The sequence below is a fragment of the Saccostrea echinata genome, unplaced genomic scaffold (genome assembly GCF_033153115.1).
Source record: "Saccostrea echinata isolate AGI-Se365-2 ecotype Australia unplaced genomic scaffold, CSIRO_AGI_Sech_v1 ptg000054l, whole genome shotgun sequence".
NCBI classification, from domain to species: Eukaryota; Metazoa; Mollusca; class Bivalvia; order Ostreida; family Ostreidae; genus Saccostrea; species Saccostrea echinata.
In genome coordinates, this window is record NW_026889803.1 from 15245278 (window position 1) to 15268940 (window position 23663).

A 23663-nucleotide genomic window follows, 5' to 3' on the forward strand; every position below is an offset into this window, starting at 1 on the left:
ATAATAACGAATTAAAACAAACTCAAAGATATTGTTTAATTTAGAAATTTATTGCATTATGTAAATCATTAAATGTATTTACACAATGTTGTATTGCATGAACAAAAATACAATATCTTGATGGTTCATAACATCCATACTCTTCAACAATATCAATAGCTACATATTGTAATTAATTTAATCATTGCCAGGATTTACATGGATTTAAAAAATGCATGGATTTCAAAAACATGGATTTACTCAGCAGAAAGATTTGCTTTCTATTGAAACACAGAAAAATGCCCTTTTTAATAGGTGTTTTGCATCAATACAAAGGGCATGCATGTAATCTATTTTGTGTCATTTTCATAAATTATAATTTCACATATCTGGTATTAAATACCTCAAAACCAAAACTTTTATCTTTATTTTCTTTCTATAAAAATTAATAAAGCTAGCATGGCAAACTTTCTGGCAAATATTGATTTGCTAAGGTGGACTTTCCATGTATTAATGAATAAATTTCCCGTTGCAAAGGCAGTGCATTTTTTTTTCTTGCAATGCCTCTGACTTCAACCTCTTGATAACTTTGAACTTGACTGGTAAGCATCCACCTGTATATAGATAAGCTGCAGATTTGTGTTTCATTGGTTGAAAAAAAAAATAAGGATGGACAGTCATCCAAAAATTTTCAGACCAGTGAGCTACAGATCTGCAACTATATCTAGATAAAAATATCTCTGTCAGATTTCAATATCTGAGAATGCTAGCTTGAATTTTTAGGGTAAAATGTATTTTCTGCCATCACTGAGTATCAAAAAAATACTTTTAAAACCTTGCCACAATGTTTGATATGTAATAATTAAATATACACCAAATACATGAATGAAAATGCTGAATGGTACAGATAGATTTTGAAAATTTTCGAAATGGCAGAACATGCATGTATTTACATTATTTTATTTACTCAATTAATTTTTACTAATCTGTGATGTGAATATTGTACATAGTGTGTAATGATAGATGGTAGAGTTAAACAAATGAGTGTTACTGGCCTTAAAAATGAAAATTAAGGGGGACAAAGAGTATTGTGTACAATACAAGAGGTAGCTACATTGGAAGCATATAGAGTTCAAAGTTTATATTTGTCACATGACATGCACATGTAATAAATGCAAAATGCTAATAATTTAATAGTCCAAGATTTTGTGTAAATGTTTACACCCCATGCATATATCCAAGTCACTTTGCAGGCAGACCATTTTGTTTTCCAAGCAATTTATGCCAAAATGCAGTGAAAACTGTAATATCACCATTGTTATCATTTCAATTTTTTTAAAGGTAAATTAACATCAAGAAGTATAGGCATATAGGAGTACTGAAACAAGTGATGTTTGAACACTATGCTGAGTATATCTCATTGTCCACTGTATTACAATAGAACAGTTAGTGGTATCATAGTGTCTTTTTTTAAAATGAAATAATTTGAATGATATTGAGAACAATTTCAAAAAGATATGGTAACTTTCTACAGCAAGTTCTGTGGTTGGTGAATTTCTGTTGACACCTTGCAGATACCTGAAATAATGAAATTAATGCACTTTGAGTTATACTATAGAAATATAATAAACATGAAATTAATTGGTAAACAGTGGTATAACCAAATCATACAACCCCCTTTCCTTACTCTTTGCTATACACATACAGTGCATAAAAAGTGAAATTCAAATAACTATTTATGCTAAGGTCTTGTGTCAAAGTAGGCAATGAAAATCCCTATTCACCAAATTTGGCAATACGCATATTTCTAATGTTATCTTAGCAAATGTATAACAAAAGTGACTTGCAAGGGCATAAACCCACTCATGTCTCCATCTATAACTTATTTGGACCACAGTATTGTACTTTTCTCACAATAGCTATAAGAACTTAAGAAGAAAATGACTACAACCTGCAAACAATGTACTGATATGATAACTATACATGTTAAAAGATAACAACCAATTGACCCCTGAATATGGCCGATTGCACACTCCTATATTTGAAGTCTGGTACTTATACAGGTGAGGTACATGTACTATATGTACTTATTTCTTAACTGAATGTGAGCGGATACACGTATCCCAGACAGGTTATACCCGCTAATCATTTCTGGCTGGAAAGGTACGCCGAGATTTCTCCAACATGGCCTTAGCTCAGAGTCAATGCACACCCTATGGTCACAAGCAATCATTGTGCTAAGCATGACCTTGTGCTTTTACTGTATTATAATTTACACTTCTCAACCCTGTGAAAAAATCAAATGATTCATTTTTGATCATGACACACCCTCTGCTCCCTACATATTTTTTCCATCTATAATTATTTAACAGTTTTGTCATAGAAAGGAATTTTACACTTCTAAATCCTGTACTTCATTTAAATGACCTTAGTTTCTATAATCCCCCTAAAATTAGAGGTTGGAGGAAGTATAATGAAAGATACCTGAAATACATGTAACCTCAAAAAAATCTACAGACAAGGTTGTCCTTTCCTATCTTATCTTTTTACTCACCTTTTGGTTCTGAGTATATCACCATTGACTGCTTTGGCAAATTGGACTGGTAACTAGTAGGAAACTGATTCTGCAGTGAGAGACCACTGGTTGATGCAGTGTATCCTGTATAGTTAGGATTCACAACCTGATCACAACCAAGAGTTTGTTCTGCTGAACACATTTCTGCAGGGCAACTAAAAGCTTCCTGTAATCTCATGTAATTTAATGATGGGGTTGGGGGTTCACATTGTGATGAAGAACCTATGTGCTCACAAGAAACAGACCATGGTTTACGATCGTCCTGTTTCTCCGTCTTTGGTATTAAAGGTTCATTTACAAGAGTATGACTAGTTTCAGAGTGAAGGTTTTCAGTACTGATATATGCACTTATTCCAGAAATCTCACTTAACGAGAGATCCGGAGAATCACAATGACAGAGCTGCTGATTTCCATCCAGAGTGTTAACAGAACTGGTCAGACTCGGACATGTTCCACTGATTTCACTCAAATTTAATGTGGAGTCACTCTCCTTGGAATGGTCATCCCCTTCATTATTACTAGAAGTACAACTACACATGTTTTCATTCTCCCACTCGGGGTTAAAATTCAAACACTGCGTGGTGGTCACAGTCTTGAGAATTGAATTGCCCTGTAAGAGACTATCACTGTTTATCTGCACATTTTCCAGAGGACATGGAAGAGAACTACCATTAGTCTGATCTACCGCCACAAACACATTAGAATCACAACTACTGCTGTCTGTTATTTCCCTTTGGTCACTACTTCCATAGGTCGAATGATTGCTATCCAGGGGATTACACAACCGACAAACTTCATGCTCCAAACTGTCCACACTGGGATTTCCTTGGGAACTATCCGTACTACTAGAACTGCCATAAACAGCCATGATGCTTACATTTTTTCCACTTTCGGCAGAGGAGCTATCGGAGTCACTTTCCCATGCTTTGGCAGAAAGCTTACAGTGAGGACATCGATAAGGACAAACTTTGTTTCTACTGTAGTCATTAAAGCTCTTCCTCTGGTGCTGATAGCAAGCTTTCCGGTGATTATAGGAGGACACACATTTGGAAATTGAACAGTGATGTATCCTATGTGCTGAGTGTGAACAGTGAAACACTAGTCCCTTTTCCATATATCTGTAACAACAGTGTTTATGATGGTATGTTTGTTTTGAGTATTTTGGATAATTATGGTACATACATGGCCTCTGAAAAGATTGTTTGTTTAATGCTGGACAGTACTCTCTCAAGAAAGAACTCCCTGATGACTGAGAAGAACCCACTGTCCCTTCACAGGAATGGCAGCCATTATGGATCAGGACAGTGGGTTTTCTGTGAAGTCCTGGTTGATCTGAGAGAGCCCTGTGATTTCTCTCTCCTGAACTGCTGGGTTGCATGTACTGGAGGTAATTTGGGTGTGGTAGTTGCTGGTAGACATCATAAATTGGATTTCTTTGCAGGTTAACAGAATGAGGAGTGGGGTCATACAGGGTATTGCTGTGATTGTCTTGTCTGTCACTGGTGCGCACAGGTTGCTCCCCTGTATCATTGGCTGTAAAAAAAACAAGAGAGGTAATTCTTCTGACTCTGTGTAAAAATTTACCTATTGTTTACAACATTGCCTTCTCATCTCTTATTTACCTAAACAATTCTGATTTATCTTTCTTTAGTCTTCATCTTTTTGCTATGATAAGAAAGATGTTAAGTCTTACCAACAATGTTGAACATGCAGAGCGGACATGTTCTGTTAGCGACCAGCCAGGGGTCAACACAGTCTCTGTGGAACTCGTGTGAACATGGCATGACTCGTAAAATCTGCGATATATATATATATATATATCAATGATGAAAAAATTGTTTTAAGTTTAAAACTAAAATTCAACAATTGGCAAACATTCCTACATATTTTTTTTTATTATTACAGAATTTTTTATACAACTTATCAACAAATTCAAATTTGATTAACCCTCTTTTGACTCAAAATGTACCAAAAACTTTCTGCCTACTTTTGCACTAAATTTTGAATAGAATCAAAATATACAGTACTTCTGAATTTATCAGATGTTAGTTTAAATGAAGTGGAACAGGTATAAATGTGATGATCTAAGTTTGGTTGTTCAAATTATCAAATGATGAAATATAAACATCCATCCATTAGTTAGGGAAAACTTTTATGTTGTCAGAATCAATGAATCTCTAATCTGAATGCATATGATTAATGAAGTACCTGGCTTTCTTTATACTCCTCCAGACAAATTGCACACTGCTCCAGAGTCGAGCCGTAGCTGTACACATCTGACACAGGGGAGGGAACTCTTAATAATTTAGGTGATGGGAACTTGTACTTTCTGGTTTCTAACTTTGAAATTGCTCTCTTGGCCAACTCTGGCATTGAAACCTATAAATATAGAAAAAGTGTAAAGAATTTTTTTTTTTAAAATGATCATACAGTCAAATCTCATTATCTCAAACTCAATGGGCCTGAGAAAAAACTTAAGAGTTGTTAGAAAATTCGAAATATTGAGGTTTAATTACATAGAGAAAAGGTGGTTAAGAATTCAAACTGACTTTAGTATATTCATTACATTTGAGATATTGATGTTTGAAATACTGAAGTTCAACTGTATATTGTTGTTAATTTTTAATTAGCTTTGATTTACAAATTATTCACTATTCCTCACCTGACTTTCCCTTGACCTCCATTTCAACTGAAAAAAGAAATATAAACCATATTTAAAACATGCATTCAATATATCATTGCTTGTATATGAAAAAGATTTTTTTAAATACAATTTTAATTTAAAATCAAGTCAATGCAGTCTTTGCAATATACTTTAAAACAAAAGTGTTTCATGCATAATCTTTTGTGACACCTTTTGAGCAATTACTTCTGTATATTTTACACTAAATTAGTTCCACCAGAGAATTTTTCTGGGACAAACATTTACCTTGCACTAAAATTCACTTGCACCAAATGGATTGCATTTAGTTCTGTATGTATCAGTTTTCTAACTTTATAGTTTTTGTAACATTTTTGTCTAAATCGTAAATATAATATGTAATTGGAAACATTAGATTTAAAACTGGGTACTTACCTTAATGACTATAATTACAATAATAAAGCAAACAAGGACAAAGACTGCCACAAATATCCACATGTCAAAATATTCCTTGTTATTGCTCTGGAAAAAAAAAGATGAAAATCAACCAATGAGTTGCTTGTAAGCTTTTATATACTATATTTCTTGTTATTCATTTAGAAAAACAACATATTTCTTTAACAACATAGAACTTCTTCTTTATCCCCATTTACATCCCCAATGGCCTTGATAAAATCTTCATAAAATTATGAACTTACATGTAAGTTTTAATTCATTCAATTAATTGCACCCAATACTAACATCACATTGCCTTAAAAACATTGACTTTGAAATTTAACTGATTACAATAAGGATAAAACTTAAGGTGAAGGCCAACAGTAAATGACCATTTTAATTGAGTAATTAGGGAAAAAAGTAAAAAACCCACAAAGATTAAATTTGTGACAGAGAGACCAGCAGAAAAATGTCCCTTCCCTCCTGTTGGAGGGGAGAGGAATTCATAAGGATGACAAATAAATACTGACTGTGTTGACTTCCACATGTTTGGTCCTGATTCTGGCTCTTGCATCATGGACAGTCCGGATAATGTTCATTAATTTCTTGGCATGAGCTCCCTGTATAATGATGACTGGCCTCTCCAACTGAAGTTCTGGTGATTTCTCTAACTGTTCAACACAAAGAGAGAAATGTAAATTAATACTACAGTATATGTTGTTAACTAAGTCTTCTATAAAATGAAAAGCCTTTAAAAGTTCATACTAGCAACTTCTCCCCCCCCCCCCAACCTCCTCACATACAGCATCTCAAATGCAAGTCAAACTCCAAGGTCAAGAGATAAAAAATGCTGGTACCCAAAGAAAGGTCTTGTCACAAGGAATACACATTTGAAATATAAAATCCCTTGCAGCAACCTTTCAGAGATAATGGTCAAGGTTAAAGCTTTTCAAGAACTATGTCAAACTCCAAGGTCAAGGTAATGAGGTGAAAAATATTGTACATGTACTTGCAAAGGTCTTATTACAGATATATTACCTGTGAAATATGAAAGCCCTATCACCAACCATGCAAAATTTATGGCCAAGGTTAATTTTTTTTTCAAAAGTAGGTCAAACTCCAAGATATAGGTCAAAAGGTCAAAATTTTTGGTTCCCACATGGAATAAGCATGTGAAATATGAAAGCCCTAGGTCAAACCTTTCAAACTTTTTGGTCAATATTAAATTTTTTCAAAAGTAAGTCAAACTCAAAGGTCAAGGTAAAAAATATTTGTACCCAAGGGAAGGTCTTATCACAAGGAGTAAACATGTGAAGTATGAAAGCCCTAGCACACCAGCTGTTCAAAAGTTATGGCCAAGGTTTAAGTTCGGTAAAATTCTGCAAAAGTGGGTCAAACTCCAAGGTCAAGGTCAAAAGATCAAGTATGTTCAAGAAAGCTCTTGTCACAAGGAATACACATATGAAATATGAAAGCCCTAGTTCCAACCAATCAAAACTTATGGGTAAGATTAAAGTTTTTGCAGATAAACAGACAGACAGACAGACAGACACAGCAAAAACTACATGCCCCAGAGTCTTTGATTATGGGGACATAATAATCTCCTTAACCTTTTTCCAATGTTCAATACAATTTTGATTAACACACTTTTGCAGTTTAGTTTTTTTACCTGTCTGGCTGCCTGTGGGACTTCTGAGATGTCAAATATAACAGCTGTGGCTCCATTCCTTATGGCTTTCATTGCCTACAAAATACATGCATTGAATCAATTTACCTAGAATTATTTGCATCATCACTGCTTTAATTAATAAAGTACTATGTTTCATTTTTCATCTATAACAAAGATTTAACATTTTACTCATACAAGATTTGCTTGACTTTCATTTTTATCTCCAATTTTATCTCTGAAATTGTCATTTGATAGATGGATTTATCCATTTTAGTTGAGGAGATAGAAGTCAAAACTTTTTACAAAACATTCCATGTACTGAGACAAATGTGTATCAAAATCAATTGATAGTATACATTTATGTTTGGCAATGTTTTGTCATCATAAAATCTGGGGTTATGCTCCATAACAAGGTGGCATGATGTCAACAACTGCGGTTAACATCTATGAATGGCCAAGAAATTAAGACATTTTGGACACCCAAAGTTGTGCGGAGAAGAAAATGCTACAGCTGTAGGGCACATGATTGGTCACTAAGAGAAAAGACTTGTTATGAATTCGAAAAGTGAAATAAAGGTGATAAAAATCTCGTATCAAGACTTATGCTTCTTTGAGATATATAGGAGTTACAGGTAAAAATTTGAAGGGAGGGATGCACTTCGGTTAGAGATTTTCATTTGGTGCTGAACGCACTTAATTGTAAACAAATGGAATTTGAAAGTAAAAAGTGTGTGGCACGGTATATTTTTCCTGGCATGTTTTGTTTTGCAAGATCTCGAACTTTCAAGGCAAGAAATTCATTTTCCCAAAGTTCAATATATGAATCAGTGACAGGAGCTCAACTTTGGAAGTGTATAGGAAAACATTTGGTGGTGTTTGTCCATAACAAGACAACTGATTTGTTATGAGATAACTCGTTATAATGAGATACTAACTTGTTATAATGAGATACTAACTCATTATAACGAGATACTTACTTCTTATAATAGATATTGACTTATTATAATGAGATAATAATCTCATTTTAACATGTTAAATATTTTTTTATCTTCTCAAAAAAATGAGCCTATCCAGCTTTTGTAGTGTACCCGAAGAGAAAAGTTTTAAGTTCATGAAGATGATAATCAGCCATCATCGGATTCAAACGGGTGATCTCATCTTTTACTCATCACCCCTGGGCAAACTCGCCGAAAAATCATCGTAAAATAAGCTAATTTGTTGATTATAGACAACCAATTAGAAAATTGGAACTCTTCAATTTTGAAAATATGTTTATTAGTTTGCTATATACCAGTATACTTAACATCTTGACATTCATTAAAAGGTGCAAATTTTGTTTTTAAACGATTAGAGACAAATCTTACAGGTCACTTACATCAAATACCAGTAAGAAATTATATGGGAGTACCTTTCTCAAACTGCGAAATGCACCAGTGAGTGGATTTATTTGCAATTCTTGTGTTAACTATGGAAAAGTTTTTGTTATTGCCGAACATACACATTTAACGTAAACTTTAATATGTTGATTTGCCATCACGACTCTGTGGAGCAGCCAATCAAATGACCTGCGCATATTAATTACACACGACAATTTTTCGGCGACTTTGCTCATGGGTAATGAGTAAAAGACAAGATCACCCAAGGGTATCTGACGATGATAACCAGCCTGTAGTGCATAATTCTTACAAAAGCGGCTCTGAAGCCCTCAGGTTGATTATATCTCCATAATACCCCCCCCCCCCCTTTCCAAAAAAACTCACTTATTCTTACTGAAAATTCCTATTATATCACTTTCATGTTAAAGAAATATTTTATATATTTCTATTCATTTCATAAGTTAATTGATTTGTGGCAACAAATTTTAAATTAACTAAGTATTAATGACATTAGCCTGAATCATAATCAACTTATAAAATTAATGTTCAGTAAGTTTTTTTATCTTTCTATTTTTGGTTCTTTCCTTTCCACAGGTTAATTTTACAGTTCCTTGAAAAACATCATTTATCTTTTCTTAACATTCAAAAGCCAAGGAAATCTTGTCGTTGCACTGTATCAGTAGTATATATTTAAAAAATTACTTATAAATGTCCTTGATTTTTTTAACCTACTTTAAAGTGATTGCCAACATCAAGTCTGCATGTATTTAATTATCCAATTTTTTCGACAAACTTATGTAATGATTTTTACCTTACACAATGACAAAATTATACTCTTGAAATTAGTCAGAGACCCATATCTTACCCTCATTAACACATATGTATTGTGTTATCTTGTGACATAGGGACATGTACATACAGTAAGTAAATATTTAAATCTGAAGTCATTAAGGTTTCTTTGAAATTTAACTGAACTATACATATGTGTTTAATCATGCAAGTTGATATATAGCATTGTTCTTCAGGTATGACACTTCATGTTCGTTATGATCTAAATTATTTTATAGTGCAACAGTGTTACAAGGGGTCTCATTCCATAAATTCTTATCTCTTTCTCACAGTGCCTATCACATGAAATGTAATCCTTTAATGTGACAATTAACTTGCTGACAGATCTTTTGCATTTGCCGTACAACACTCCTGGGCAGAGGATATAAAAGAAGGAAAAATGCTGGAAATTTTTTTTTCCCAGATTTTTTTTCTATCCTGTCGAACTGCTTTTTCTGCTCTAAATTCTAATTTGCTGTCCACTTCTGATTTGTTGAGAGGTAATTTTAGCTCTGAATCACAAGTTCTGAGACTTTCAAGACTTGGTACAGTATTAAAAATTGGAAAGAAGGACACACCATTTTGGGCCCCGACACAAGACGTAGATCACAACAGCTGTGTTAAAGAGAAGTCGTCTAAGGAGGAAATATTCGTCAAAACAGTTGTCGTCTGCTGGACTACCCCTGTCGGCATGAGAGATGTTTTTATCATAACAGTCCTCATGTCCAGGACGAAGCATCCACTCCACTAAATCTCTCAGTTTATCTCTCCCCAGACAAAGTTCCTCTCCCACAAGGGGGGCTAAGTTTTGTATTGATACATGATGGTCTTAACTGCATATTCTGAGTGATTAAGTTTTTGATCTTGATCATGGGATTATTATCTTATCCCCTCATATATACCCCTTACTAAGTGGTACACAGCCAAGGAAAAGCAAATTAAGAGACACATTCATTTGTACCCGTTACAAAGTTGTACATGCAATAAGAAAAGGTGAAGTCCAGCCAAATGATGCATTTTGAAATTCAGAAGAATTTGCAACTCTTCACAAATAATTAGACCTAATGCAGATCTAACCATACTGCATCTGTAATTTTTTTTTCTAAAGAATTACTGAATTCTTAATTTGTTCCTTGACCCTAATCTAGCTATAACCTTGCAAAAATATTGACAAATCAAAGTATTCAGTGAAACTAATCAGACATGTGTTTGATTTGTGTTATTTTTCTTTGATATGAATACATGTTGATAAATTCCTACTAAAAAAACCTTCCAGCCAAAAACACAAACATTCAATGGCTGACTTTTTTTTCTAGACTCTTCTCAGCAGGTGGCCTTCAGGGCTGGATACACTAAACACTTGTAATAACCTGGTGTTGACCTTCAATAAAACTGTTCAATATTTATCTTTTCCTCTCAAGTGCATTACATGTTACTGTCTGTAAACCAGGAGAGCTGGACTCGACTAATCTGATCATTTACGTAAAAGGTCTAGTCTATATACTCTTTAAAAAAATCTGATGAATGTTTTCAGAGGGTATATTTCTACTGACTGGTTGTGCAAAACTTTAGCCAGATATATAAAAATACCTATCAAACTACCAGTCTGGAAAAAAAATTGACAAGTTTGGGTTGTAATGCACTTACTGCCTGATAATTAAACACTTTGTCAGAATGAAAACCTTGTTTCCTACAGCTCAGTGGAATTTGTGATGCAGACAGTAAATAACATCTGAAATCCATTTTTATTATGACCAACAGCATAAAATGTGACCTAGCAGAGAGACTTATTTGTACTCAAATAACTTTCCAGAAATAAGGTTAAAAAAAAGATTAGTGTACCAGTACCTGAGACATTCCCGAATATAATCATCTGGTATGGCAATAAACTCATATTATAAGCATATGACTTTATACATAATTTACACTAAAAATAACTACAGATGGTATGAATGTACTGCAACCAGAAGTCTCTAATTGTAGCTCTACTGGTTTGTACAAGAGACAGGTAGTGCTCATCGTTGCAAACCACTGCCAAAATTTATGATCCTCTCCTACTCTGGCCTTTGGTAGAATGAGAAGAGAAGATTTCGTAGCTCATTAAAATATTGACCGATGTGAGTAAAATGACCTTTGGTGCAACCTTTCAATACCCAAATGCTGACCAGTAGAACTAATAATCAGGTAAACTGTGGTCCAAGGGATGGTCAGAATCAGAGCACTGTTGAAATGATGTGGCCAAGATTTCCTTGTGTTTTGTATGCAAGCATATGACAAGAACCTTCATGTATTCAAGAAAATGAGCTAATTGCAAAAACCAGAAGTCTCTGATGAGACTGTAGCTCTACTGGTTTGTACTTATAACACAAGACTTGGACTTGAAACTACAGCAACAAAAATAGAATAATGATCCTTGATTTAGCATCTTTTGAGGTAAATTTAATTGCAATTATACTAAAACTGTAGGAGGAGTAGCATTTTGAAAGAATTTCACAGAAATTTCTATTTTTAGTAACCATGGCAACATCATTTATCGAAACCAAAAACCGATATATCAAATTATAAACATTAGTGTAATCTGCTTGTGTAGAGAGTTTTATTGAAATCAGATTAAAACTGCACGAGAGGAAACATTTTGAACATGTTGAACAAATTTCAGAAATTTTCGATTTTTAGTAACATCATTCATCAAAATCAAAACCGATATAAAGAATTATGTATCAAAGTCTACCTGTGTAGAAAGTTTTATTGAAATCAGACCAAAACTGTAGGAAATATAGCATTTTGAAAGAATTTCACAGAAATTTCTATTTCCAGTAACTCTGGCAACACCCTTTAATGAAATCAAAAACTGATAAACAAAATTATTTATCTTAATGTAGACTACTTGTGTATCAAGTTACACTGAAATTGGGCCAAAACTGTAGGAAGAGTAACATTTTGAAAAATTGTTCACAGACAGGTGACGGACACTAATTACTATCCCATAACCTCTTCCCTGGTCTCTGACCAATAGAACTAACAATTTAAAGTAAAGTCAAGTTCAAAGGTAAAGTCATCAAAAAGCTAATTAAAGCCCAATTCAAATCAAGGTTTATTAGCACTGTTTGTGGGTACATTATTACATGACTGTGTATTTTGATAGATGAAAAATTTGCCTTTATGTTAGAGATTTTATAATAAGTGTGGAAGGGGTAAGGGGCAGATCAATTTGTTCCAACTAGACAAAATTTTCCAGCTTAAAACACTGGACATCACTGTTCCCCAGTACACAATAACAATATCTTCCTGCATCATGTACATGCACATCAATCTGCTGTAAATACCTGCTGAAAAAGTGACATGCAAGGTGTGTCCATTTGTTCCAATCTCATCACACCAACCCATCCGTACTCAAACTTCTCTGTGGAGAGTTCATTGCTGCAGATACTCAAGGGATGGATCTAAAAAATAAAAGGGGAATAAAAAGATTATATAACACTTTGCCTAGCTATGACTTATTTCAAAGATATTCAACAAATTTAAGAGCCTTCTAGGAAGAGAAATCTACTTGAATACTTATTCTCACTAATACAGTATCCATCACATTGCCAACTTATCTACATCTGATTACCTTTCATGTACATTGATTTTTTTTTTAAACTGTAATAAAATTATTTTCAAGATTTTAAATGTGTAATTAACAGCTATTAAACACACACTGTATATTTATGAAATATGTTTCACCTTCGCCTACATGAATTGTATTCAAATAACGAAGCTTTATAAAAAAAAGGGGGGGGGGAATTAAAATTTTTACTTTTTTTAGGGGTCAACTTAAAGTTTTAATCAATGGGAATAAAAGGAAAAAAATGTTTCACTTAAAGGGTCATAAACTAAAAGTCAGTCAATATAAATAAAATGTTATCAAAAATTAAAACGGCATCCGTCACATGAATGAGAGGTTTATCTGAACAGGTTAGAGTGTTTTCTGGATCCTCTACACTCAATACTTCAGGCTACTACATTGACTGATAACCAACTTATCAATGAATCCCTCAGCTACCACGTGTATGTGACCCTCATCATACTGTTACTAATAAATGTAAATGCGTTTGTTCCATTAAAATATTTTAAATATCTACTGATAATGCTAAATATAACCAATAGAAGGTTCACTAGACGCTTTTAAATGTTTACTCTCAATTTACTAATACTAAATGCTTAAAGTCCTTCATAGTATAAAGGGGAAAATGTCTGTTTGTAGCAGTCTTGCAAGATACTATTGACCATTTAATGCTTTTTACGATTTCAGACAGACATACACACAAAGAATGATCCAGTTTAGACGAAAGTTCACAGAACCATAATAATATCATTAGAGCAGTGTATATTTGATACTAGTTATACATGTAGTAATGAAAATTATTAAATGTTATCCTTCAAATACTATTTTTTCAGCATGTTTTGTTTGTTTGTTTGTTTAATGTCTCTTCTAGAATTTTTCACTCATATTGAGATGCCACCACTTGCCAGTGGAGGGCTGCATTAATTTAGACCTTTACTCGGCACTTACAGCCTTTGAGCAGTGCGCAAGATCTTTTTTGTGCCAGCACCTACTGTGACATGGGACCTCATTTTATACGGTCTCATCTGAAGGACCAAATCCACATCACACAGTGGAATTGAACCCGTGATCGTAGGAATTAACTCCTTCCTTCGTGATTCTAGAGCAAACGCTCTAACCACTGCACCACGCAGGCCTTTTTTGTATGTAAATCCATTCTCAAACATCAAACAAATGAAAAACAATGAGTTCTGGCACAGGTTGAGGTATTGCTAATAAGGTACGTATATAACTGGTACTTATGTTCATGGCTTTATAAGCAATCATCCATTTTTATCCAACTCCCCTTTGATGTCTGAATACATACATACACTTTAATACTTGCCTTCCCAATTAGGACACCATCAATGTGACACATAGATGAAAGAGGTGACACCTTTCTCACTAAAGAAGTGTTAGGTTCCAATATTGTGCAGTTTAGTTTTTTTTTTTTTTAAGACATGTATGGATCTAGAAAAAAGTTTTCACTTTCATTGATTTTTCCATTTCTAAGGAAATTTGCAGAGCAACCAAACATTTTGTCATCCCCATTGCAATTCATTTATCAGGCATCAGTGCAAAACTAATTTAGGGAGAGGTGTTCTAATTTCGCTGCACTAGCTCGACAGGGCTTGCAAGTTCTTTCTAATATCCAAGAGATATTTACCAAAACAACCCACATAGTTCAGTTTTTTCCATGAAGCTCTACATGTTCTTTTTCAAACCAGAAAGTTTATTTTACTCGTCTAGTATCTAAAAACTTTCCTTGTACAATAATTTTGCTGTGTTTTAGCTCCTTAAATGTCATTAGCTTCTCTTGGTTATCACGGTTTGCATTCTTGCACTATGTTTATGATGGTTCAAAAATACTACAGCATTTTATCTACTGTTTGATCTGTTGACTGGCAGAAAAGACATAAAATTGATACCATTTTTAGCATTTCCTGTTACCAATTTCAAAACTTGTGTGAAGTCAGCCTAAGTTTAATTTTATGGTTGTATGAATAAAAACATGTTCCTAACACTGCAATTAAAAAAAATAATACATTTATATTCCTGATGTTCATGGCTTCCCTCGTCATTTATAGGACACTAAGTAATTATGTTTTTGTGCAGGTTGTGCTCTTGGAGAATTTATCAAAATCATCTCTGCCACCCAAGACGTCACCTTCGCTAAATAAAAATCGCAAGATTGTGTCACTTCTGTGAGGGCTACAATAAAAAATATTGAAATGTCCTCCCACACAATTGAACCAGCCATGACTCCGAACCAGCAATGACTCCGTAATGAAAAGGAAAACTTGAACAACTTAAAAAATATTAATAAAAAACTTATTAAGCTCACGTGTCTTCAGAAAGAATTGTTTTAGCAGGTGCGTTGGAAGTTGTTGCTCCAAAACCACAGAAAAGAAATTGTTGACATATTCGTCCATAAATCATACACAACTACGGCACCACTCATTCAGTGATGCTTTACAAGTAGGCAAATTGACAATCTTTTATTGCTCTAAATGATTAAATTTAAAGATTTATGTAAAAATTTATACAATTTCCTGTGGACTCCCTTAGCTTATTGGATGCAGCTAAAATTCCTTGCTATTTTCAGACATTGATAGAAATACAAACACCAAAAAAGTAAGCAGGGGAATATAGCCATATTTTTGTATCAATTTCTTTTTTCTGGTCTAAGGTTAAAAAAAAAAGATGTTTGATTTAATTGCTTTGATGAGTTTTTTCCTTTTCCCAGTGAAAATCAATTTATTTAATCAAACACCATACGGAAAGATTTGAAAAGATGCTAATTTTTCTAGTGCATCTGTTGTAATTTTTTAAAAGTTACAGTTTTGTTTAATAGTCTTTTCCTGTTTCAATAACTTTCCAATTAGAGTCATTTGTTGGTAGCCAGGTTAAGAATTACAGTGATATTTTTTTCACTGTGAAGAATATCAGAAGTGCAGCAAAACCCTCTTTCTTCACACTCTTGAAAGTATGAAAAAATCCTGTCCCACTCATGAAATAAATTCCATATCCAACTACAAAACATTGAATATCCTCTATTAATATTACCTTAATTTTAGGTATTTTTTTATCCATAAATATTACTGGATATTCATATCAATCAATCATTAATTAGATCATTATTATACATTTTAATGTCAATATCTGATGCAGTACCCAGCTTTGAAAATGTTGTTTTATGGGATTGTGTCAACATGCATGACTAAGGTGTAAAAGTTATAAGGACCTTTACATTTTTCATGGCAAAGTGTCTTAGTTTGAAATTTACAAGTAGACTGCATGACTTGAATTCAATCTTAAATCGAAAGTTTGATAAACCAATCCAATATGACTTGCTGGAAAAAGATAAAGCCATACTCGGAGTTAATACCATAATCTTGGCTAATAACTGTCTGTTTACACAAAAAGTTGTATATCAAAGATGCGATTTTACCACACAAAGAGAACTTCAATTAATATTCAAATCTATGTACACATGCAGATTTTTCTGTTGTGAGACAACCCTGCTAGAATTTACCAGGAGCTCTGCACAAGCAATTTGGAAAAAGCAGTTAATTCACTTAGAAATCCAACTAAAATATTTTGAACTTATATACATGAAGGCCTCCTTTTCTAAGTATGATTTACCTGCTTATTCTTACTTATATACCTACAGGCAATCTGGAATATATCAATATTTACAGCTAAGTGCTTATAATTATCATTTTCTTTCGTGAGGGGCATAACTCATGTAAAGTATAAAAAAAAAATTCCTTTTTACATTCCGCTGACTTTGCTTCAATTGTCCAGAAGTAATCATCAATATAAAGTATAGCAAAGGTCAAATGTCTAGGCATTAACTTCCTAACCCAAAAATGGGCCTGAGAGGCCAAGGTTACCTGACAATAAGAAAATGTCAGTTCCTTTCCTCCCTAGAGTTTAAAATGTTATGAAAGGGGGGGGGGGGTGCAGCTGTGTTATTTACATATTTGATAAATAAATATTATTTGAAACTATCATTGAAGTTATTTGATTTAAATAATTAATACTACATGCATTGTATGTACTTCCATGCTAGCAGTGAATACTGTCTATTATGCAGCTTTTAGAATTTTAGGACCTTTCCTATTATACTTTTGTCCATCACTATAAGGCCTTGACAATATGGCCTACTTTTACGATATGAACATGTAAATGTAAAATGATTTCAAAACCTCAATTTTTAGTGACATTATCAATTGAAGGGGGGGGGGGGGGGGGGCAATTGTCTGTAACCTTCATCCAGTTAATCAAAATTAAAGTATATTTTGAGATACTTTGGAAGGTTAAAGTACTAACTACACAAAAATTACAATTAACTTATTTTGTATTCAAACATGTTATAGAATTATTTATCAATTTTCGTGTGATATCCTCGAAATTATTTAATTTTATTAATTTTATTTTGATACAAGTTTTAACCCTACTTTTAATCTTAACCTTTTAAATGAAATTTGAAGATAACAAACAGTAATCATGCTCAAAGTCCCATTAAAACAATACAAATAGAGAGCAGAGCTAACCCTTGAAAACATCAGAAGTGGGATCAGGTGCCATGGAGGAGTAAGCATCCCCTGTTGACTGGTCACACCTGCCTTGAGCTCAAACTTACAGGTCATCCAACAGCTTTCCCTTTATACTTTATTTAAAGTGTCATTGTTTGTCAAAAATTAACAGATACTGATTAACTATATGTATGACAACAACTATATTAATTCTGTAGTTGACCTACATGTACTACTATTTGATTGACCCCAAACAATAGCCAATTCTTGAAACTTTAATACTGATATTTACAAACATATCATGAATAAATACTGGCTCAGGATCTGTTTCTGAAACGTATGAAACAAGGTCCAACCCTCATAAAGCTGTTCAGTTTATTTAGGTTAAAAAACAATTCAACATAATTGCTGAATTTGCTTTATGGAAAACCTGAACACTTGAATAGTCAATCAAAATATTACATAAACAATTGAAATCTCACTGAACTGAGAAAATGTTTAAAACAAACATGTATGGTCAAGGAAGTTCAAGACTAGCTCTTAGGCTGTTAGTGTTGGCTAACTTCCACTCACTGGCTGCCAACAGACCTTCTTAGCAGGTATGATCCAATAAAAGCCATGAATGAAATTTCAAATTCTCTGCGATCACCTGGCTGGAAATTATTAAATACAGAATTTCTAAATGATGTTTACACACAGAAGCCCAAGATTGTACACATTCCATGAGCTCTAATCCCCATTGTTGATATTCAGTATGCCTTGCGTACCTAAGGATTTTGCAATGGACAGTCTGTGGACAAATCTAATAATTGAATCGTAAGAGTCTTTTTAATTTCTGTCTTGAAGCAGTCCTGCTTCTATTTTTGTACTCATTTATTCAAGAGGGATTGACCTAGTAAACATAATTAACACATGATCCATAGTCACATAATCTTGGTTTATAGACTTTGCAGTAACCAGCTCAAATTCCCTATGAATTAAATTTCAACCTCAACTTTCATTCACAAGCAGTGAAGTGGTTTTTATAGCCTAAATTTACATACTCAAATAAAAGAAACGTGTGTGATGTGCAATTTTTTTTCATTCTTCAGAGAAAAGTGATGGTCTCTTAGATCTTTCTCTATTGAATTATACAAAGATGTATTACAAAAGGAAAAGGAATTTGTAGCTATGAACCAATTATCTACATCAGTGATCACCAAATTCATTCATTAGTGTGTGCAAATTGTTTTCATGTTTGAACTAAAATAATTTTTTCCACAGTAATCATTTTTCTTTTGAATTCAAATAACTGAAAGTGATGTCGTACATCATGACACAGGGTCAACATGCGCAATTTATTTGTTTCATAAAGCCTTGGAACACATCTCATATATATATGTTTAAATTTGCTCCATTGTGAGAGAGAGCAAAAAAATTCAGAAACACTTTCATAAATAAATTTTGTTTCTCTGTTTCATCTCTGTGAGACAAATAGATACCTTGTTCCATATACCAATAAATTAACCCTTGAAAGAATTCTAAAAATAGATGATAATTACCCAAATTAAGAATTTGGAACAATAAGGTGACTAAGCCTGAAGAATAATGTAATTGCACTGAAATGGAATTTAGAAGAACCGTACAATGGATATGTTGTGTCTACGTGCCGATTTGTTGTGGAAAATATTTGGTCGTGCTCCTCTCTGAAAAATGTGTCACCAATTACTTGCAGGCATAAAAACATTCCTAACAAATGCCATTAAGGAACAATCAGATCTTAGCAAAGAAGATAAAAATAATTAGCCTTGTCCATTAAAGAAGTGTATATTTGTAATGTGTGTATTGACTGTTCAAGTTAAAATCTAGTGCATTGCAATGATTTGTATATTGTATGCTTCAAGTAATTATTTTAATTATGAATTCTGCTCAATCATGTTCACATTTTTTTTTCATAACAAAAGAAACAAACAGTATTGAACCAGCAATGGCTCAATTTGCTGCTCTGCTCCAGCACAATGAAAGAGAATCAACTTCATTACTTTGGTAAAGTACTCAAGATAGTTTGCCATCAGAGCACCATTCATTTTCATTCACTGTGTATCAGAACTATGATAAAGGTTCCCAGGATACTCTAGCTTGTGGGTAATGCAATCAATCTACTGGTGCATGTATAAACTCCAAGCTAGGTTACTCTAGCTTAAGTGTATCATATGGGTAAAGCAGTCAATCTACTGGCTGCAGGTACATGTATATGCTCTCAGCTAGGTTACTCTAGACTAGCTTGTGTATCATTTGGGTAACACTATCGCATGTAATTATGCTCCCAGCTAGGTTACTCTAGCTTGTGTATCATTTGGTGTTCAAAGGTTATTTTTTACTTACTTGAATACATAAATTTATAATATAATAACTCTGAAAATCCCAGAAGGGGTCAGGACATTCCTGGACCCCACCCCCTAGATCCACACATGATTACCTCAAGCCAAATGTGTTACACAATGTCAAAATGCTAAACATGCTAAAATATAAGTAAAATAAAAATCAAATAAAAATTAAAAGACAGCTCCTAAAATTCTAGATGCATTACATACGCGGTATTTTAATATAATGAACATTTTGCATGTGCATGCCCACTCTCTTTCAATACAGACATCTAAAAGTCAACAAATCTGATCCAAAATGTGACCACAGAGATGTAGAGTACATTTATAGTACCTGATACATCATCTAGGTAATAAACCTGGATTCCATTACATGGCTAGTTCACCTTTAAAGTCATGGGTGCCTTACAATTGTAGGAAGGAACACTCCTCAAATTGTATTATTGCCTCTTCACACACGCATAGATCACTCGATCACACAGAATCCCCAAACAAACCCATTTCAGATTTAAATCAAGAAATGACTTTATAATGCTCCAATTTGAAATTTACTTCTTTAATTTACTTCATTAAACACTCAATCATTGTTTGATGTGGAAATATTGGGTTTTATCGCTGTATGCTGACAGTCGTAAAATAGATGATCAAGGAACCGTATTCTTTGGTTCCTATACCTATGTCATTGGTCACAGACATTTTTTAAAAACAACACAAGGGGGAAAAAATACAATAAAATGATTGTACTTATTCAACCCCGAGGATCCAAGAAACTCAAGATATTTTTTGTTAACCACCTGACATCCAAGTTTTGCTTTTCTTCACTAGTGATCAGTATTATTCAGATATGAGGTGGTGCTGAAATTTTATTGAGTGGAGTAAGGACAGCAGATCTGGAAAACTTGTTCACTAAGAAAATTTATTACCAATAACCATTCCATTTTTTGTGTAGAAAAATTTGAAACCAAGCAAATACCTAAGTATTCATACAGGCCAATTACTGTCATAGAATACCATACTAAAGCAAATTTCATACATATAATTTTTTAAAACCTTTATATACATCAGATAGTTAAATAACATTCATTTGCAAGCTTGACCACTCACTGCTCAGAACTTCAGAAATGCCTTTGATGGAAAACTCCACAATACCTCTCTACATCCTAAAATTTTAACTAATATGTTTCCACTAGAATTTATTGCTGATGTCTGATGGTACATTTGACACATTACATATACCATTCATGTAATTACACAAAATAGTTTGAACTCTGTGCAGGAAATGTACTCTTAACAAATTTTCAGGGTCAGAAAAAGAAAGAAGCTGCCAGTAAAAGCCCAGCAAATTGCCATTTTCTTCTCTAGGGGACATTCTGCACCTTTGGGGATAATCACTGAGTGGCACAAATTTTACTGTTTAACAAAAGACAAGAATTGTCACACATATTCAATTTACGCAATCAATCAGTTTACCCTTAACAACTGAGCAATTAGCCTACTGCCTGTCAAACTTCCTATTTCAGCATGTGCTCACACAAGACTGAGCAAAAAGCTAAATATCTCCTGCAAATCTCCAGAAATCCTCTTGTACACAAATAAGGAAACAAAGGAAATGTTAGTCTGAGCATATACACATATCAATTTGGAATTTCAAATTACTTCTGCTTATTAAATGAAATAAATACATGATCTCTCTCACACACAAAATCCATCTATTGATTCTTCTGCAAACTCAGCAAACATGTATGCAGACTGGAGGGTAAAAATCTTGCATTTTTCTTCATTATAATATTTCTCAATGCACTTCATTTAAAACTCTTCCCTCAGAGATCTGCACAAAATTGATTGAAACGCATGCACTCACTCACATACTCACCAAAAATAAAATTAAGCAATGAAATCAAATATGTAAATCAAGAATGATTCATGAATCGTAAGTGCATTCTCAAAAGCATGGAAACATCTGAAAAGTGCATAAGGCTACTGGGGCTACATACTAAGCTCACTACAGTTTAATTTTAAGACCACACACCATTTATAGTTCAATACATGTACTTGTTACACTTGATTGTGGTCTCCCAGTATAAATTGTTGTTCCATAAACCATTTTTAATTGTTGTTCAATAAACCATTTTAAATCAATGTTCAATAAACCATTTTTTCCCTGGTAAATAAACCCATTCATGGTCTGCTCATGAGTTCCTTTCCACTTTTTTTTAAACAAAAACTTTCCTTTCTAAGTTCAAAGCCTAGCGAACACTGCTGAGGCATTCCATTCAATACCTCTTGAGGTCTGCATGACCACTACAGTGCAGAAGAAATGCAATCTGACAACATGCCTTTTCTCAGAAATTTTTTTTTTCTGATACAAGTGTCTAATAAAAAGCATTTAGCAAGAATTAAAACAATTGTATAAAGTGTGTGTAGCAGGTTAAATATCAACATAAACTTGATTTCAAAATAAGATTGTGAATGATTTCATAAATTTCCCCAAAATTGTAATGGCCTGAGCATAAATTCAAAGTAACACAGCAATATGACAGTCAGCAATGTACACATGTAAATTACCAAACTGCATGTTAGTCCTTTTTCTTTGATCTCGCCTCAGATCAGGTATAGCATTCCCATGTTGGCATACCTGAACAGGTACGACTCCCTTCGTAGTGGGGAGATTGCGACAAAATCAATGGGAATTTGTTGGGTAATGACGACCTATCGTAGCCCAACGAACTGGCAAACTCTAACGTATGTCACATCAAAGTGTACAAATCAACACAATTAGATTTGATTGCTTCTTCAAAGGGGAGCTATATTAAATAGATGGATGTTTAACAAGAGTTATGAAGAGACGAAATAGATTTTATATTTTGAGGATTGGAATGGAAAGCAGCCAGCTAGGTGAAAGGAAGATATTATCATACTTTTACTTCATTATACATGATAATGTTTTTATTGATTACATTAACCACTTCTATATAGGTTACCCATCTGGTTTCATTTATTAAATATACATGTTACTTTTGATAAATGATAGATTTAAGAAATATACCTCCAAGTGCATGAAGTGGTTCATGAAATCAAATAATTCTGTATAAATATATAGTGTACAGGAAAACACGGTAAATATGATAACAAACACGCTTATAATGAATTCACACTTACAGATTTTCAAAAAAGTAATTTAATCTTAACAGATATAACAGATTATAGCGAATCAAAATTGTCTGTCCCTGGCACTACGCTATAAGCGTGTTTTACTGTATATATATATCTCTATATGTACCTAGATATATAATAATAGAATGCTTGGACAGATGAACCAATGCTTATTAAAAACAAAAATCCTTACACATTTAATGTTTTAGGCCATAAATAATTAACATTTAATATGTTCAAGTTTATCAATATAGAAAGGATATTAATGACAATTTCCTGTTCAATTGTCCCACAACCTAGTAATATGTTGCTACTGTTAACGTTGTCGTTTTATAAATCATTCATACGATTTACAAATTACAGCCCAGTGTGATTCCTGATATAATACTCTTTCATTAATTTCATGTAATTCATTCTGTGTGATCATACATTTTTTTATCAATCACATGAATATTATGCCCTTTGATCTTTCATAAATTCCCATTTCATCAAGAATACGTAATCCGTCTTATTAGGT

General features: G+C 33.4%; 2 protein-coding genes across 2 annotated transcripts in view; one reads left to right on the forward strand and one right to left on the reverse strand.

The window, feature by feature from the left end:
- Positions 1 to 82: 82 nt before the first annotated feature.
- Positions 83 to 23663, reverse strand: part of LOC133205830 (E3 ubiquitin-protein ligase znrf3-like) — a 31868-nt gene continuing 8287 nt past the window's right edge. Inside the window, exons 2-10 of the mRNA XM_061341717.1 lie at positions 12830 to 12946; positions 7300 to 7374; positions 6161 to 6301; positions 5631 to 5717; positions 5217 to 5243; positions 4763 to 4933; positions 4248 to 4350; positions 2534 to 4087; positions 83 to 1557 (exon numbers count right to left, since the gene is read on the reverse strand). Of these exons, the coding sequence (XP_061197701.1) occupies positions 1508 to 1557; positions 2534 to 4087; positions 4248 to 4350; positions 4763 to 4933; positions 5217 to 5243; positions 5631 to 5717; positions 6161 to 6301; positions 7300 to 7374; positions 12830 to 12946 (2325 nt within the window). The 3' untranslated portion in view covers positions 83 to 1507. The remainder of the gene's footprint in view (positions 1558 to 2533; positions 4088 to 4247; positions 4351 to 4762; positions 4934 to 5216; positions 5244 to 5630; positions 5718 to 6160; positions 6302 to 7299; positions 7375 to 12829; positions 12947 to 23663) is intronic.
- LOC133205829 (uncharacterized) overlaps positions 14333 to 23663 on the forward strand; it is a 115123-nt gene continuing 105792 nt past the window's right edge. Inside the window, exon 1 of the mRNA XM_061341716.1 lies at positions 14333 to 14344. The gene's annotated coding sequence lies outside the window, so the exon portion shown is untranslated. The remainder of the gene's footprint in view (positions 14345 to 23663) is intronic.